Source organism: Biomphalaria glabrata, chromosome 1, assembly GCF_947242115.1.
Source record: "Biomphalaria glabrata chromosome 1, xgBioGlab47.1, whole genome shotgun sequence".
In the NCBI taxonomy this organism is placed as follows: Eukaryota; Metazoa; Mollusca; class Gastropoda; family Planorbidae; genus Biomphalaria; species Biomphalaria glabrata.
Genome location: NC_074711.1, coordinates 58,803,703 through 58,820,875, shown reverse-complemented (window position 1 = coordinate 58,820,875; position 17,173 = coordinate 58,803,703). Strand labels below are relative to the sequence as shown.

Genomic DNA, 17,173 nt, shown 5'->3' with positions numbered 1-17,173 from the left:
TTTAGAAGGTAAATTAAAAATCAATACTGTTACTTATCAACTCAGATTAACATATCTGCCATTTAGTTTGTTCTGGAAATGAAAACACTGGCTATTAATTATTGTCTGGTATCAAAGACCTGCAGCTCTTTGACGCTAACATCAAAAGTAATTAAGAAGCCATTTCATTTTCTAATTGTGCGTAATAACTCGAGGGGTATCCGGTTCGAATCTTAGTAAAGGTATTTTGAGATTCGAGATTTTAGGACGCCCATCCAACTCTAAAGGGTGCCTGACATTAGTTAGGGGAAAGTAGAGGCTGTTGGTCGTTGTGCTGGCCACATGATGCCTTCGTTAACCGTTGCCCAAAGAGACAGGTGACCTTTATATCATCTATCCTATGGATCGCAAGATCAATCTACATTGTCTTCGCCTAATAAATAATCTGTTTAACTGTGTTGTTTAGGCCTATATTATTTTTTTTTACAGACAAAGTTTTATCAGCAACAAACAATTTTTAACACAGGTTATATTAACTTTGTCTGTCTGTCTGTCTCTGCGCCCAATGCTGAACACATTGTTTCTCCTACACACATTCTCGAGTGAAGCTGAAACTTTACACAATTATTTATTGTACTTAACAAAACACGAATCAAATTAAAAATCAACTAATTGGCAAATTAATTTATTTAGCTCATTATTTATATAAAGGAAATAAATGTTATTGTGTTGTTAGATATGTCTAAAAATGTACAGTTGTTTCCCTCATTTAATCTTTTTTTAAATTTATTTTTTTAATATTTTGCTTTTTCATTTTTGCTACATCCATATTGTAAAATAAAAATAAAAAATATTCAAGCAAAATAAACAAAAAACTCCTTTTTTTGTATAAAACAAAGCTTATTTGAAGGTAATCCTAACTATTTAACTCCTATAAACTTCTATCTCCATATAGTGCTGTTAATGTTTATCCTACCTTTTGCATATGATAAATAATCTGTACATGTTAATCTTCAAACAGCTTTGTAATTGTTTACAATTTATCGGCATCGTGCATAAGATTACTTCCCCTATGACATTAGCCTAGAAACTTTGAAATACTCCTTTCATTGTTAACCATTATTTGAATAGAAATTAGCTCTGATAAATTTCATTATTGTACCATTATATGATGGCTACAATTTTTGTGATGTGAAATGCTAGGGTTAATGGTTCCTAAAAATGTGGTCATTGCAATGTAAACGAATACACTCTATTTGTTTTCAGGAACTCTATGAGGCAGCAGTTACGACCCCAAATGTCATCATCCAAAAGATCTTGCGATCAATGACAGAGAAGCAGAAAGAGAAATGGGAACAATCAATGCTCACGTGCATCAACACTACATATACCTTAGGTAATTAAATATTAACAGAGTTGTCTCCTTTCTACACGGGTTTACTGTAATTAATATTAACAGCGTTGTGCTTTAGGTAATTTATTTTAGTAGATTTATCTTCTCAATACACATTCTTTGCGTAATTAATATCAGAAGTTATAACCCCTAGAGGTTCTTAAACTTTATATTGTCAAAAATTGCCCAATGAAAAAAGGCGGTATAAATGCCTAGCATAGAGATTACGCATGTACCAAACAAAACATACATAAAACAATCGCATTTTATGTAAGGAGTGTTTATTAAAATTATTACTTTTATTAAAAAAAAAATTTTTTTGACTAATTAATGACTTGGATAAGACTAATGAGATTTTATAAGTGTATCAATGTCTGGCTCTATGTTTGTAACTAGCAACAGCAAATCTGAACTGGACACCAAGTTCTAGTCACTTTCTGGTGTTGGTGATGACTTTTGTTAGGGCACTGAAGTCACATTCTACCAGATAAGAAGACGGGAAAGCAGTCAACATTTTGTGTTCTATAATCCACCTTCACATTCACCTTTGTTTGTTGGGCCCACCACACAATCCACAGTGTATAAAATATAATTGGAGTCTATTTTGTTAACATCGGCCTATGATCCTCCATTGTGGATATCAATAAGCTGCTCTTGTATTGGGATGGATTTATCTCAGCCTGAAATCTGACGTTGTCCACACACACACAAAGAGTTCAACACCCAATCAGGAATATTGAAGGGAAGAATGTCTTTGGTTAAGATCGTCATAGAATTGTACGTAATATAACAGACATATTAAACAATAGTAAAGGGCGAGTTTATTATTATTAAAATGATCCGATTGGATAAACTGGCTTTTAGAATAGAAGTTATTTTAATTGTATGTAATGTTCATCTTTCTGCGGACACCCTAAGGTCGTCCAGTCTACCCCTGAGGTCTGCGGACCACAGTTTGAGAACCACTGTATTAACCTATATTATGGTGATGGTGATGTTTATTCGACTCCCGCAAAACATTCTGTATAGTGATCTAACAGAAGCCAGGAAAGTCAGTGATCGCCTACTAACGCGTCAAGACACTCTTCAAAATTGACACTAACAGTTGGAAAAAAGAGGCGCTGGATAGATCAATCATCACGACCTAATAGATCTACTGTCACGCACACTTGTATAGTAATGCAGATTTTTTAAATCACTATACTAATATGGTTCCATTTATACTGAGTCAGACATGCATAAACTATTTTAACTACTTTTTCAGCACAAGAAATTTTCTTTTCATGTCCGAGAAGTCATTCTATTGAGCAGAAACATTCCGAAAGAAAAAATCTTCAAAGATGATGTTATGAAAATTATATTCTGTATCGGTTGTCGTTCTTATGTTTACATGTGCTTGTAACTCGTCCGTGAGAATGTGTTCACGAAATGTGTGTTGTGTAGTCAGTCAGTGTATTAAAGCCATACTATACAGACATGGTTCTCGACTCTCTTATCTTTATGTTCATAACAGATGATTTACTGATAAAACAAATCGTAACACTATTGTATGTGTCCTGGACATTTTACAGTGACATTAATCCGTTTTGTTATCGACAAGATCACGCCCTAATCCTATAGTGACATTAATCCGTTTTGTTATCGACAAGATCACGCCCTAATCCTACAGTGACATTAATCCGTTTTGTTATCGACAAGATCACGCCCTAATCCTACAGTGACATTAATCCGTTTTGTTATCGACAAGATCACGCCCTAATCCTATAGTGACATTAATCCGTTTTGTTATCGACAAGATCACGCCCTAATCCTACAGTGACATTAATCCGTTTTGTTATCGACAAGATCACGCCCTAATCCTACAGTGACATTAATCCGTTTTGTTATCGACAAGATCACGCCCTAATCCTACAGTGACATTAATCCATTTTGTTATCGACAAGATCACGCCCTAATCCTACAGTGACATTAATCCGTTTTGTTATCGACAAGATCACGCCCTAATCCTACAGTGACATTAATCCGTTTTGTTATCGACAAGATCACGCCCTAATCCTACAGTGACATTAATCCGTTTTGTTATCGACAAGATCAGCGTCCTCTATAGTGACATTAATCCGTTTTGTTATCGACAAGATCAGCGTCCTCTATAGTGACATTAATCCGTTTTGTTATCGACAAGATCAGCGTCCTCTATAGTGACATTAATCCGTTTTGTTATCGACAAGATCAGCGTCCTCTATAGTGACATTAATCCGTTTTGTTATCGACAAGATCAGCGTCCTCTATAGTGACATTAATCCGTTTTGTTATCGACAAGATCAGCGTCCTCTATAGTGACATTAATCCGTTTTGTTATCGACAAGATCAGCGTCCTCTATAGTGACATTAATCCGTTTTGTTATCGACAAGATCAGCGTCCTCTATAGTGACATTAATCCGTTTTATTATCGACAAGATCAGCGTCCTCTATAGTGACATTAATCCGTTTTGTTATCGACAAGATCAGCGTCCTCTATAGTGACATTAATCCGTTTTGTTATCGACAAGATCAGCGTCCTCTATAGTGACATTAATCCGTTTTGTTATCGACAAGATCAGCGTCCTCTATAGTGACATTAATCCGTTTTGTTATCGACAAGATCAGCGTCCTCTATAGTGACATTAATCCGTTTTGTTATCGACAAGATCACGCCCTCTATAGTGACATTAATCCGTTTTGTTATCGACAAGATCAGCGTCCTCTATAGTGACATTAATCCGTTTTGTTATCGACAAGATCAGCGTCCTCTATAGTGACATTAATTCGTTTTGTTATCGACAAGATCACGCCCTCTATAGTGACATTAATCCGTTTTGTTATCGACAAGATCAGCGTCCTCTATAGTGACATTAATCCGTTTTGTTATCGACAAGATCACGTCCTCTACAGTGACATTAATCCGTTTTGTTATCGACAAGATCAGCGTCCTCTATAGTGACATTAATCCGTTTTGTTATCGACAAGATCACGCCCTCTATAGTGACATTAATCCGTTTTGTTATCGACAAGATCACGCCCTCTATAGTGACATTAATCCGTTTTGTTATCGACAAGATCAGCGTCCTCTATAGTGACATTAATCCGTTTTGTTATCGACAAGATCAGCGTCCTCTATAGTGACATTAATCCGTTTTGTTATCGACAAGATCACGCCCTCTATAGTGACATTAATCCGTTTTGTTATCGACAAGATCAGCGTCCTCTATAGTGACATTAATCCGTTTTGTTATCGACAAGATCAGCGTCCTCTATAGTGACATTAATCCGTTTTGTTATCGACAAGATCAGCGTCCTCTATAGTGACATTAATCCGTTTTGTTATCGACAAGATCAGCGTCCTCTATAGTGACATTAATCCGTTTTGTTATCGACAAGATCAGCGTCCTCTATAGTGACATTAATCCGTTTTGTTATCGACAAGATCAGCGTCCTCTATAGTGACATTAATCCGTTTTGTTATCGACAAGATCACGCCCTCTATAGTGACATTAATCCGTTTTGTTATCGACAAGATCAGCGTCCTCTATAGTGACATTAATCCGTTTTGTTATCGACAAGATCAGCGTCCTCTATAGTGACATTAATCCGTTTTGTTATCGACAAGATCACGTCCTCTATAGTGACATTAATCCGTTTTGTTATCGAAAAGATCAGCGTCCTCTATAGTGACATTAATCCGTTTTGTTATCGACAAGATCAGCGTCCTCTACAGTGACATTAATCCGTTTTGTTATCGACAAGATCAGCGTCCTCTACAGTGACATTAATCCGTTTTGTTATCGACAAGATCACGCCCTCTACAGTGACATTAATCCGTTTTGTTATCGACAAGATCAGCGTCCTCTATAGTGACATTAATCCGTTTTGTTATCGACAAGATCACGTCCTCTATAGTGACATTAATCCGTTTTGTTATCGACAAGATCAGCGTCCTCTATAGTGACATTAATCCGTTTTGTTATCGACAAGATCAGCGTCCTCTATAGTGACATTAATCCGTTTTGTTATCGACAAGATCAGCGTCCTCTATAGTGACATTAATCCGTTTTGTTATCGACAAGATCAGCGTCCTCTATAGTGACATTAATCCGTTTTGTTATCGACAAGATCAGCGTCCTCTACAGTGACATTAATCCGTTTTGTTATCGACAAGATCAGCGTCCTCTATAGTGACGTTAATCCGTTTTGTTATCGACAAGATCAGCGTCCTCTATAGTGACGTTAATCCGTTTTGTTATCGACAAGATCAGCGTCCTCTATAGTGACGTTAATCCGTTTTGTTATCGACAAGATCAGCGTCCTCTATAGTGACGTCCTAATCACCTAAACGAGAACGAAAGCAAGAGAGAGAGAGAGAGAGAGGGAGAAAAGGAGAAAAGAGGAAATAGAGGAAGAGAAAGGGGTAGAGAGGAGAGAGAGAGAGGGAGAGTGAGAGAGAGGGACAGGGAGGAAGAGAAGGAGAAAGAGAAAGGGAGAGTATAAGAGAGGGAGAGAGAGAAAGGTAGACAGGGAGGGAGATAGAGAGAGAGAGAGAGAGGGGGGGAACTAACAGTTCAAAAGACGGGCAGATGTCCCTATGGTGTTTACATTTTCTTTCTTTCAAATTACCGAAAATTCAAACTTTCCAACACTCAAGCAGTCCGTCTGTATAACCCGACCACCATTTTGAAAAAACGCCGTCTAGAATGTAAAATCAGATATGATAAACTTGCTTTTCTGAAATCGACGCCCCCTTTTCTGGTTTAGCCTTACTATATGCAATGAACCAATTAATTGAATCATTATTTTATATCCCATCTAATAATAATACAAGAAGAACTTTTTCTCATTCCAATATATACTAGGGAGGGGATAGTGATAAATCAAGTGATAAAAGAAACAAAGTAAAGTCGGGGAGGGGGGGGGGGAGGGGAAGAGTTTAGGCTAGCGCAAAACAAAGAGGAATATAGAAGACGCAATGTAGATATTGACATAGTTTAAATAACATCATGACGTGATATAACTTTCTTATACAATGAACGTCTGTAAACTCGAGTACATATTATTTGTAGAACGTCCTTGAGTCTTGTCATTTATTTCGAAAACAAAATAAAGAGTCCATTTCTCTATTCTATAACCCACAACATTTTTAAGACGAATGTTGTTTTTCTATTTTCAGATCCCGATTCGATTTACTGCAATTTCACAACAGACATAAGTTGTTGGCCGCCCACCAGGGCAGGCAGTACTGCTGAGGTCCAGTGCTTTGAGCATCAGGTTACAAACACTAAATGTAAGTAAGCCTACAGTTTTATGTTTTAGACCTCATTAAACACAGATCTATTTTATTATTAGTTTGTTAGCATTATGTTAGGCGTATTGTCTGTGTTTTGTTTTCGTTCTCTGAATAATGTCAATTTTTGCTGCCATAGACCTTCATCTGAGTTTAATCTAAGAATCCTTTATAAAGAACAAAAAAAAAGTCTTGTTTAAAATGTCAATCTTGATTATTTAGAAATAACTATACATAACCAAAGAAGTACACCAGTCTCTTCATTGTGTTGTATTTAGGGCCTTGACATCTATAACACATACTCTGATGTATTTCATGCGCCCAACGGTTATCACTTTATTATAAATTTTTTTGTTGGAGAAGCGGTGGCTGAGCGGTAAAGCGCTTGGCTTCCGAACCGGGGGGAAGACTGGGATTTTCTATTTCGGAATCTTCGGGCGCCAAGACATTAGTTGGGGAAAAGTAAAGGCGGTTGGTCGTTGTGCTGGCCACATGACACCCTCGTTAACATTAGGTCACAGAAAAAGATGAGCTTTACATCATCTGCCGTATAGACTACAAAGTCTGAAAGCAGGAACTTACTTTTATTTTTTTCTTTGTTTCAGACAAAGCAAGCAGAGTTTGCTCTGAAAATGGAACTTGGTCAAAGGCAATATACTTAGACTGTTTTAAACAAGATCCTAGCGAGACAGATTTTTGGGTATGTTTATTTACAATTAACTTTAAGATATGTGATTTTATTGCCCACAGCAAGGAATGTTATTGTTTTTGTGCAGTCTGACTGTCAGGTATAGATATAAAAACAACTAATACCTCTATTGAACAGTGTATTGCCCATGTTCCGCATCGTGCTTGATATAAGTTCATTGGCTAATCTTGATGTTTGGGGGCGCGGTGGCTGACTAGTTAAGTGAAGGCGGTTGGTCGTTGTGCTGGCCACATGACACCCTGCTCTTTAACAGTTGGCCAAAACAGATGACCTTAACATATTCTGCCCTAGAACTACTGGCGCTCTCATTGAGACCTTTTCATTTGCCACGAGACTTTGGTGTTATTTACATAGTCCTGGTTTATGTTCCGCCAACAGCCAAGACGGAAGTTGCAGCTGCAATCATCGCTGACGTAGTGCATGAGTTTCAGACAAGGTCACCGGATGCACCAGTAGTTATACTGGGTGATCTTAATAAATGCACCTTGAAGGTTGACCTACCCACCTTCTATCAATACATTTCATGTCCGACAAGAGAGAACAGAACTCTGGACTTTACTGTAACATCAAAGGAGCATTCACATCTCGTGAAAAACCACCACTAGGATCATCGGACCACAAAACAATACAACTGCTGCCTACTTACCGTACAAAACTTAAAGAAGGAAAAATCATTCAAAAAAACGTACAAGAATGGACTCAAGACAATATTCTCAAACTACAGCGATGTCTAGACTGCACTGATTGGAATTTGTTCAAAGAGACCACTTCAAATCTGGAAGAATGGGTCGACGCAGTGACAAATTACATCAAATTCTGTGAAAACTTGTGTGTCAGTACTAAGAGCATCAAGATATACCCCAACAATAAACCATGGGTCACTGCAAAAATAAAACGGGAAATAATCAAAAAGAAAAGAGCATTCATGAGTGGCGATGGACAGACAAGGAAAAGTGCTCAACGAAAGCTCAACGTCGTTCTTGAGGAAGGGAGGAGAAACTACCGTACCAAGCTGGAAGACTCAATTAATACAAGTGACATGAGACAGGCGTGGGGCATCATGAACAAAATGGCAGGAGCACAAGTCAAAATTAAAAATAATCTTGCTACAAGAGACGAAAAAACATTAGCCAACGAGTTAAATGATTTCTATTGTCGCTTCGACACGAAAGATTTTAATTATCTAAGACTCAAAGCCCCTGAAGATGTCAATGTTAACAACTGTTTATAATTAGAGATTACTAAAGAGCAAGTTTGTAACATTTTCAAAAACGTCAACCCAATGAAAGCTGGTGGTCCTGATGGAATAAAAGGGCGAATCTTAAAAGAATGTGCTGAACAACTAGCTGAACCTTTCCAAGACATTTTTTCTAATTCATTACTAAACCATGAGATACCACCTGTGTGGAAGTCATCTATAATTGTACCTGTGCCAAAGGTTTCCAAACCGAAAGAAATGAATGACTATAGACCTGTTTCACTTACTTCCATTGTGTCTAAATGTTTAGAAAAATTGGTTAAAATGTTTCTTCTGAATGATCCTTGTAATAAGTTAGACCCTTTACAATTTGCTTACCAAAAGGGTAAAGGTGTAGACGATGCCATCCTAAATATTTTAAACTGTGTCTACAAACATCTGGACTTACTGAACACTTATGCAAGATTGTTCTTTATTGATTTCTCATCAGCTTTTAACACTATACAACTTCATTTACTCATGGAAAAGATGAAAGCGTTGCAGATTAGTCCAAACATAATACTATGGGCTAATGAATTTTTGACCCAGAGAGCTCAGAGGGTTAGGGTAAACAATGTCATATCTAATGAACGTATAGTTAACACAGGGGCGCCCCAGGGGGCTGTGACATCGCCATTGTGGTTCATTTTGTACACCAATGATTTTCAATCCGATAGTTCTTGTTGCTCCTTCACAAAATTCGCTGATGATGCGGCTCTTCTTGCACTGCTCTCAGGGAGCCCAGGCGTAAATGAGTGTTTCAAAGAAATAGAACACATTGGAAAATACTGTAAAGATAATTTTTTATTATTAAATGTAAAAATAAAACAACAAAGAAATGATAATTGATTTTCGTAGGGACAAGAAGGAAAATGATATTGTTTTTGTAGCTGGAGAGACTATTGAAATTGTGCAAACCTTTAAATACCTTGGTACTATCCTAGACAATAAACTAAATTTTACTGCAAATACTGATTATATCAGCTAAAAAGGGAAGCAAAGATTACGATTACTAAGAAAACTGTCCTCGTTTAATGTTAGCGAAAAGGGCTTGGCTATGTTTTATCACGCTCACATCTGCAATATTTTAAGTTTCAATATCACTGCCTGGTATGGCAATCTGAGCATTAAAAATAAAAATAAACTTTATAGAATCCTAAATGCTGCTGGCAAAGTCATTGGCAAAAAAACAAACCCCATTTGGGCAGTTGTTTGAGACAAACATCTATAAAAAGCTAACAAGATCCTCGAAATAAAGAATCACCCTTTGTGTCAGGATTTTGTGATTTTACCATCACAGAAGAGATACAAGACACCGAAAGCAAAGACAAACAGACACAAACACTCTTTTGTTCCCCTGGCAATCAAATCATTAAATAAGAACAATCTGGTATAAACTTTGTCACGTGTAAATTATGAGTGAGTCTGGTGTGAATGTACACTTTGGTTTCTTATAGCTATAATATTTTTTGTTTGGTGTAATGCACAAATTGTAAGACAAATTTCCATACGGATAATAAAGATTATTATTATTGTTATTATTATAGACTACAAGGTCTGAAAGGGGAACTTTACTTTTTTGAATCTTGGAGTTTGGTCTAGCATTGAGGTAGAAACTATGTTACATTTTAGCATTCTAAAGATAGAGAAAAAATGTCAGCCTTTCTGGTGACTAGGTGTGGACTTTTGTGTAGATGTAAATATGACACAGAAGCCATTGTCAGCCGGGATTCATTTACATTCTTGTCGCCTGTGACTGTCTCGAGAGTTACTTTTCCTTTTGGCCTTAGTCTCTTTCTCTACCTAATGACTTATACCTTTAGTTACTGGACCTTTTTTTTTTTCAGAGAGAAAGAGCAATAGTCAAGACAATATTCGACATTGGATATCCCATAACATGTGTGGTACTGATTGTTGCAATTACCATGTTCCTTTATTTCAAGTGAGCTATTTGCTTTTTTTTTTCTCTCTTTAAGGCAGTGTTACATATACTGGCCAGTTCTTATGATTATTTATATTAATTAACAGACATGTTTTTTTTTTTTATTTTATGGTGGGGGAATTGGACACGATGAACTATTAAGAATATGAAGGAATGAGAGAGAGCGAAAAAGCAAATAAACCAAGAGGCTTGATTGAAAGTGTGAATGGTCTTTAATTTACCAGCAAGTAAAAAAAGATGAACAAAAAAAAAAAACAAAAACAAAAAAACAGTCTAAAAAATATTTCTTACTTATAAAAAGCTTACTTGTACCTATTGTTTTTGTTTAGCGCTATTTCATACTTTTAGCTTTCTTAATACTCTATGATCCTATCATTTATCTGGACCCGTTGGTAAAGGGTGGGAGGAGAAAGAAGGGGGGATCTGGGGGATCGCTTTTTAAATGCATTTAATAAAAAAAAAAAGTGAACGACCTGAAATCGAACTCAAGGGAAATAACGTGTACATTATTAATATATATAGTTTTAAGTGCGGAGTTCTTTCCCTTTAGATAATTAAAAAAAATGATTTTTTTTAGATTTAGCTTGTTAACACCATAGAAAAACGTAGGCTGAAACTAGTCGCATTTTTATTTTCAGGACCTTGAGATGTTTGCGAAATTTAATCCACTGTAACCTGATGATTGCAATGTTGATATCAAATATCAAATATATTCTCTCATCATTTACTAAGATGAAACTTGCGTCTGTATCGGTAAGAGCGATTCTCATTTTCTTGACATTTGGTTGTATAAGTTGCTATTTTATTCTGGCTCTATTTGATTGTATAAGTTGCTATTTGATTCTGGCTCTATTTATGGACATGTCGGCTATTACCTGGCACGCTGTGGCCGACACACACACAAAAAAGAATTATTTGTTCCGCATTTTCCCCATTATACTAACGACACTTTTAAAATAATTCCGTTATAGAGTTTATGTCATAACGAATGTTCTAAAATAGTTAAACCTAAAACAATTGCAGTCTATACCATTATAAGGATAACCAAGCATTTTTTTTATAGTCAAGTGATATTATTCGAGTCCAGGGCTATATACATATCGAAAACTGCCTTCCGCAGGCCTGGCCGAACAATGGTCCTGTTTGGGAGTGGTCCGATCATATGTCTTTGTATGACATCTTAATTTTTAGAAACTCGGATCTCTAGACACCTGGACTAGAGAAGAGTACATCGTGGAGATCCATCACTTTCACTTGAATATATATTGTTTTGACTTTGCCATGCGCACCGCTATCCAAGATAGTGCAGAAAGAAGGTGCGCACTATCTGTGACTAAACAAGTCGGATGCTGACTTGAGAGAATGATTTCCGCCCAAGGAGAGAGCCAATATGGAGTTGCTGTACTCAAGGCAGATGCCCCTTTGTGTTTGTCATGTCTCCGAGTAAATACACGTTTTTGTCTAGTTGAGTAGCCTCCCTTCAGTTATTACATTGGTTTCAGAAGTGGGATTATAGGCGACTCAACGAGAGGAGGTAGGATTCTAGCACAATGGTATTTTTTAAACAACTAGACCAACTCTTAATTAAAGAGCTAAGGCAGGAACTTCGTTACAGACGCCTGAAGCTTGATGGTAGCAAGCTCGTCTCCGGCAAGCCCTAATTGATGAAGACGAAGATCCGGAGACCTACCTATTTGAAATTGAACCGGAGATTTATGAGCTTTTTGGCAAGATAAATGAAGGTATTGGTGCAATGTGTGAATAAAATAAACAGTATGGGGAACAAGGTAGATAAAATGGTGTATCAAATGAAAGAAGGCGTACACTCGTTGGTAAAGAAATTGCGTGGTCAAGACTGTGGTTGCACAAACAATGGTGACGGAGACGCTGGGGATTTGAGCGCCGTGTCTGTGTTGTGGGCAAGTCTTGTGGTTGTGACTTTCAAGACGAGAAACGTGACAACGTTTGCTGTGATGATCTCAACGAGATGTACCAAATCGAACGGAAAGAGACAAACGAAGAAACTGAAGTCTGTTATGTGCCTGAAGCGTTTGTTCCTGTTGTACCTGTTACCAGAACCTTAAATGAGCTGGACAGATCAAGACAACGTTGGGTCTGCGTTCAAGCCTTATGGACCTTAAAGACCTCTGCCTATCTGCCGGTGCTCACGAGGGAAATTCGAAGCTTGACAACTGCATCCAGAAGTTTACCATGAACTGTACGTGCGGCGCATCACACATAAAATTTAGATGCCAAGAAAACCACCAACAGGGCATATGTACTTTTGCCATCATCATCGACATTGGCATAGATGAATGTCAATCAAACCACTCTAAATCTGAGCTGTCAAGAGGAAGACATTTTCCACTTGAACCTGAAGAGACCTATCTTCTGGACCTGAGACTGTTATCTGAGGATGACTGCGGTACATTGGACTTTGTTTGCAACGTGGCTGCATGTGAACCTGCAGCTCCCTTGAGAGGCGTCTGTCGGGAAGGTCTGCTGAGACAGCGTGTTAGATCAACGGCTGTGCTGAAGGAAACAGTGCTGGACACTATCTCTTTGTGTGTCAAATGGCCACGTCATCATCGCAACAACAGCCTGGTCAACTGGAGAAAGAGAAAGCGACACTGCAGGAAAACAATGCGGATGGCTTCGTGGGGACACGCTCCCTGCCGCCTGTGTCTCCCACTGATCGACCTTCACCAGAACTGTCAAACCTCAGCTGCAGTGTTTCTTTTCGGGACGAAAAGTGCAAAGACGGGGGCAATGTTATGACTTTGCCATGCGCACCGCCATCCAAGATAGTGCAGAAAGAAGGTGCGCACTATCTGTGACTAAACAAGTCGGATGTTGACATGAGAGTGACAAACGATTTCCACCCAAGTAGAGAGTGCCAATATGGAGATGCTGTACTCAAGGCAGATGCCCCTTTGTGTTTGTCATGTCTCCTTGTAAATAAACGTCTTTGTCTCGTTGAGTTGCCTCCCTTCAGTTATTACAATATCTACACACAAAAAAAAAAACAACGTGCGGGAATACGTCATTTCTGAAAGGCCGTGGAAAGGAAAGGCTTGTGGCGAGGGGGGGGGGGGGTTTCCCGACCTGTACAATGAAACAATGTTGTTCGGCACTCAAGACGAGAGACTTATTTTGCTTGCCTAGTGGCCTAATCGTTTCCTCTTCAGGCCGTTTCCTATCAGACGCCACTGGTACAGTGCGGGTGCCAAGTAATTAGGTTACATTGTTGTTTAATTTTACGTTCGTTAAGTCATTAATTTATTCCCAACATCTTATTAAACAGAAATGGAGAATGATTCAATCTGTGTTGAAAGGGATATTAATTAGCCATGAAGATATTAAAAGATTTAATCAGAAATATTTCTGTTCACACACACACTAGTCTTATTTGATATGCATTTTTTTCTTTTATTACTCTGTGCATACTTTAATGAATCAAGATGTAACTATTTCATATATTTTTATGATCATAATTTTAATACTCGCTAATTTATACCACATTATCAAAATACATTTGTTTTCTTTTTCCAGTATCATGGTTGTAGAGTATTTGTGTTTTTTATGACCTATTTCAACACGGCCATCTACTTTTGGATGTTCGTCGAAGGCGTTTACCTGTTAAGTATCGTGATATGGGCTTACCAGGCACACAAGATTCGTTTATGGCACTTTCTTATAGTTGGTTGGGGTAAGCATGTATTCTCATCAGAGTAGTATCCTTATTCTTATATACAAAATGAATCCACGCTAAATAGAAGAGGCTTTTCTGTGTAGTGCACTAGACTTGATAATAGACTCTAGTTATATTGCGTGAAAAAACTCATACAATGTCCTTATGAAAATCGTTCAAATAAAAATAAATTGATATTGTATGGTTTTAATAACCCAACACTGAGACATTGATATTTGATATTATACAAATTGGTTGTTAAAGATTTGAAAGTTTAAAAGTTTCTGAGATTCGAACCCTGCGTCAACCGCGTGCAGTCTTGCGGGAGGTTTGAGAAACAACGTAATGATCACCATTTAGGAGGAAACTTGTCTAACAGAATAAACACATACACAGACATAAACTTGTCCAATGACCTTTCCCTATGTGTCTATTTTACCAAGCAGTTTATCTTTAATACTTTTGTAACATCTGGGTTGTTTAGCCTAGCTTGGTACAATTAGCTCTGTTTACCCAATCCTTATATTCACTCCCTCCGTCTATCTGTCTGGTCAAAATCTTCTATATGTTATCTCTCCCTTCTTCAAGCAAGTGGAAACTTAAAAGTAAAATTATTCATTATCCAAGACAACACATGAATTCATCAAACAATTAACCAGTTACTTAATTAAAGGAGGCATGCTGGCTGAATGATAAAGCGCTTGACGTCCGAACCTGGCGTCTCCTGGTGAAGACGGGGATTTTAATTTCGGGATCTTTGTGTGCCTCTGAGTCCGCCCAGCTCTAATGGGTACCTGGCATTAGTTGGAGAAAAAGTAAAGGCGATTGGTCGTTGTGCTGGCCACATGACACTCTCGTTATCCGAAGCCCACAGAACCAGAGGACCTTTACATCATCTGCCCAATAGACCACAAGTAACTTAACATGATTTGTAGTCAGTAAGACGGAATTCATTATTTATTTGTGTCTATGCTTAATAAAGTCTATGGTATTAAGTTAACGGGAGATAATCCTTGCAATAATGAGAGATATGACACCTCTTAAACTGTGCTCTCCCTTTCCCCGAAACAACGAATCAGAATTTGTCAATATGCAATATAGCACATGCGTGAAAGTTGCAAGCCCCGGAGAGCAACTTATACAATTGTGTACAGTTATCATTGTAAAATTGTTTTGATTGATTACAAATAATTCATGCAATTGCACTCCATACATGCGAGGCTGTTACATTTTAAAGGGAGAGTAATTAACACAAAAATAACTTGTTTGTACATGTAGTCATCGTTTCACTCCCTGGATTTATTAGCAATATTTTCTGTGCCAAAAAAAAATACAAAGTTGACCTCTGCTTCTGTTGTAGGCTGCCCCTTGATAGTGACCATCATTTGGGCTGGCTTCATGGCTACATACGATACAGACGATGTGTAAGTAGAGCAGACGTTGTACTGTCTTCAAAGTCTTCCAGTACGACTCCTAATTGCTAATTGAACTAAAAAAACAAGTTTATAAATACAATTTAATTAAGACTTGATATATATATATATATCATTTACAAATGTAATTACAATGTTCAGAAAATTTCAGTCACACTCTAAAAGGGAATGAATAGCGCACGGATCATAGTTATAAGTGTTACACACACACACACATAATTATATATATATATATATATAGAGAGGTTTGTATTTTAAAAAACCACGGCTATAAGTGTTATATATTGTGACCACTTCGATTTCAATACTTAATTGTCTATCACATCAGCTAATACAAACATTTGTAACATGATTTACTTGGTGTAGTTTTATTACCAACATATACACTCTCCATCATTGACACTTGTACACTCTCCATCATTGACACTTGTACACTCTCCATCATTGACACTTGTACACTCTCCATCATTGACACTTGTACACTCTCCATCATTGACTCTTGTACACTCTCCATCATTGACACTTGTACACTCTCCATCATTGACACTTGTACACTCTCCATCATTGACACTTGTACACTCTCCATCATTGACACTTGTACACTCTCCATCATTGACACTTGTACACTCTCCATCATTGACACTTGTACACTCTCCATCATTGACACTTGTACACTCTCCATCCTTGACACTTGTACACTCTCCATCATTGACACTTGTACACTCTCCATCATTGACACTTGTACACTCTCCATCATTGACACTTGTACACTCTCCATCATTGACACTTGTACACTCTCCATCATTGACACTTGTACACTCTCCATCATTGACACTTGTACACTCTCCATCATTGACACTTGTACACTCTCCATCATTGACACTCGTACACTCTCCATCATTGACACTTGTACACTCTCCATCATTGACACTTATACACTCTACATCATTGACACTTATCATTTATTTGTTGTGCTGTTTAACCTCCAGCTGCTGGCTACCTGTACGCAAGTCAAACTGGAATGAGTTTAGCATACATACTATTATTGTGGCAACATGTTCAACACTTTTAGTGGTAAGTGAGTGTCTTACAATACTTGGTGGGAAATTGTAGAAACCAATAGATACACATATTGAAAACGTTTGTTTATCCTTTATTCGTCCTGGTTTGTGTCAATAAAGAAAGAAATATAGATCTAATACTACTAACAGACCAATTGACCTACTACAAAGGATAGTCAGAAACGTTTACACATTTCGCAGGCATTTGTAATAATAACAGTAGTTACAAACAAGAAAAATATAACAAATAGAACTCCACATTTACATCTATATTTTTCAATAGCGGAGAAGGTATTTCCTTTCTTCGATATAAAACATAATAATTAATAACCAATAATTAATGGACTGATTGGTTTATTTCTTTATTGAGCGATGTTTTGTTAGGTACAATAAATAGTTGTTTAAAGTTTCAA

At 37.4% G+C, this 17,173-nt stretch overlaps 1 protein-coding gene across 6 annotated transcripts in view; it reads left to right on the top strand.

The window, feature by feature from the left end:
- Window positions 1-17,173, top strand: part of LOC106050310 (diuretic hormone receptor-like) — a 117,590-nt gene that overhangs the window by 78,662 nt on the left and 21,755 nt on the right. For all 6 annotated transcript variants that reach the window (XM_056004569.1, XM_056004561.1, XM_056004589.1 and 3 more), the window contains exons 2-9: window positions 1,246-1,375; window positions 6,574-6,687; window positions 7,293-7,387; window positions 10,481-10,575; window positions 11,214-11,328; window positions 14,128-14,284; window positions 15,627-15,690; window positions 16,689-16,773. In XM_056004569.1, coding sequence (XP_055860544.1) covers window positions 1,246-1,375; window positions 6,574-6,687; window positions 7,293-7,387; window positions 10,481-10,575; window positions 11,214-11,328; window positions 14,128-14,284; window positions 15,627-15,690; window positions 16,689-16,773 — 855 coding nt within the window. The remainder of the gene's footprint in view (window positions 1-1,245; window positions 1,376-6,573; window positions 6,688-7,292; window positions 7,388-10,480; window positions 10,576-11,213; window positions 11,329-14,127; window positions 14,285-15,626; window positions 15,691-16,688; window positions 16,774-17,173) is intronic.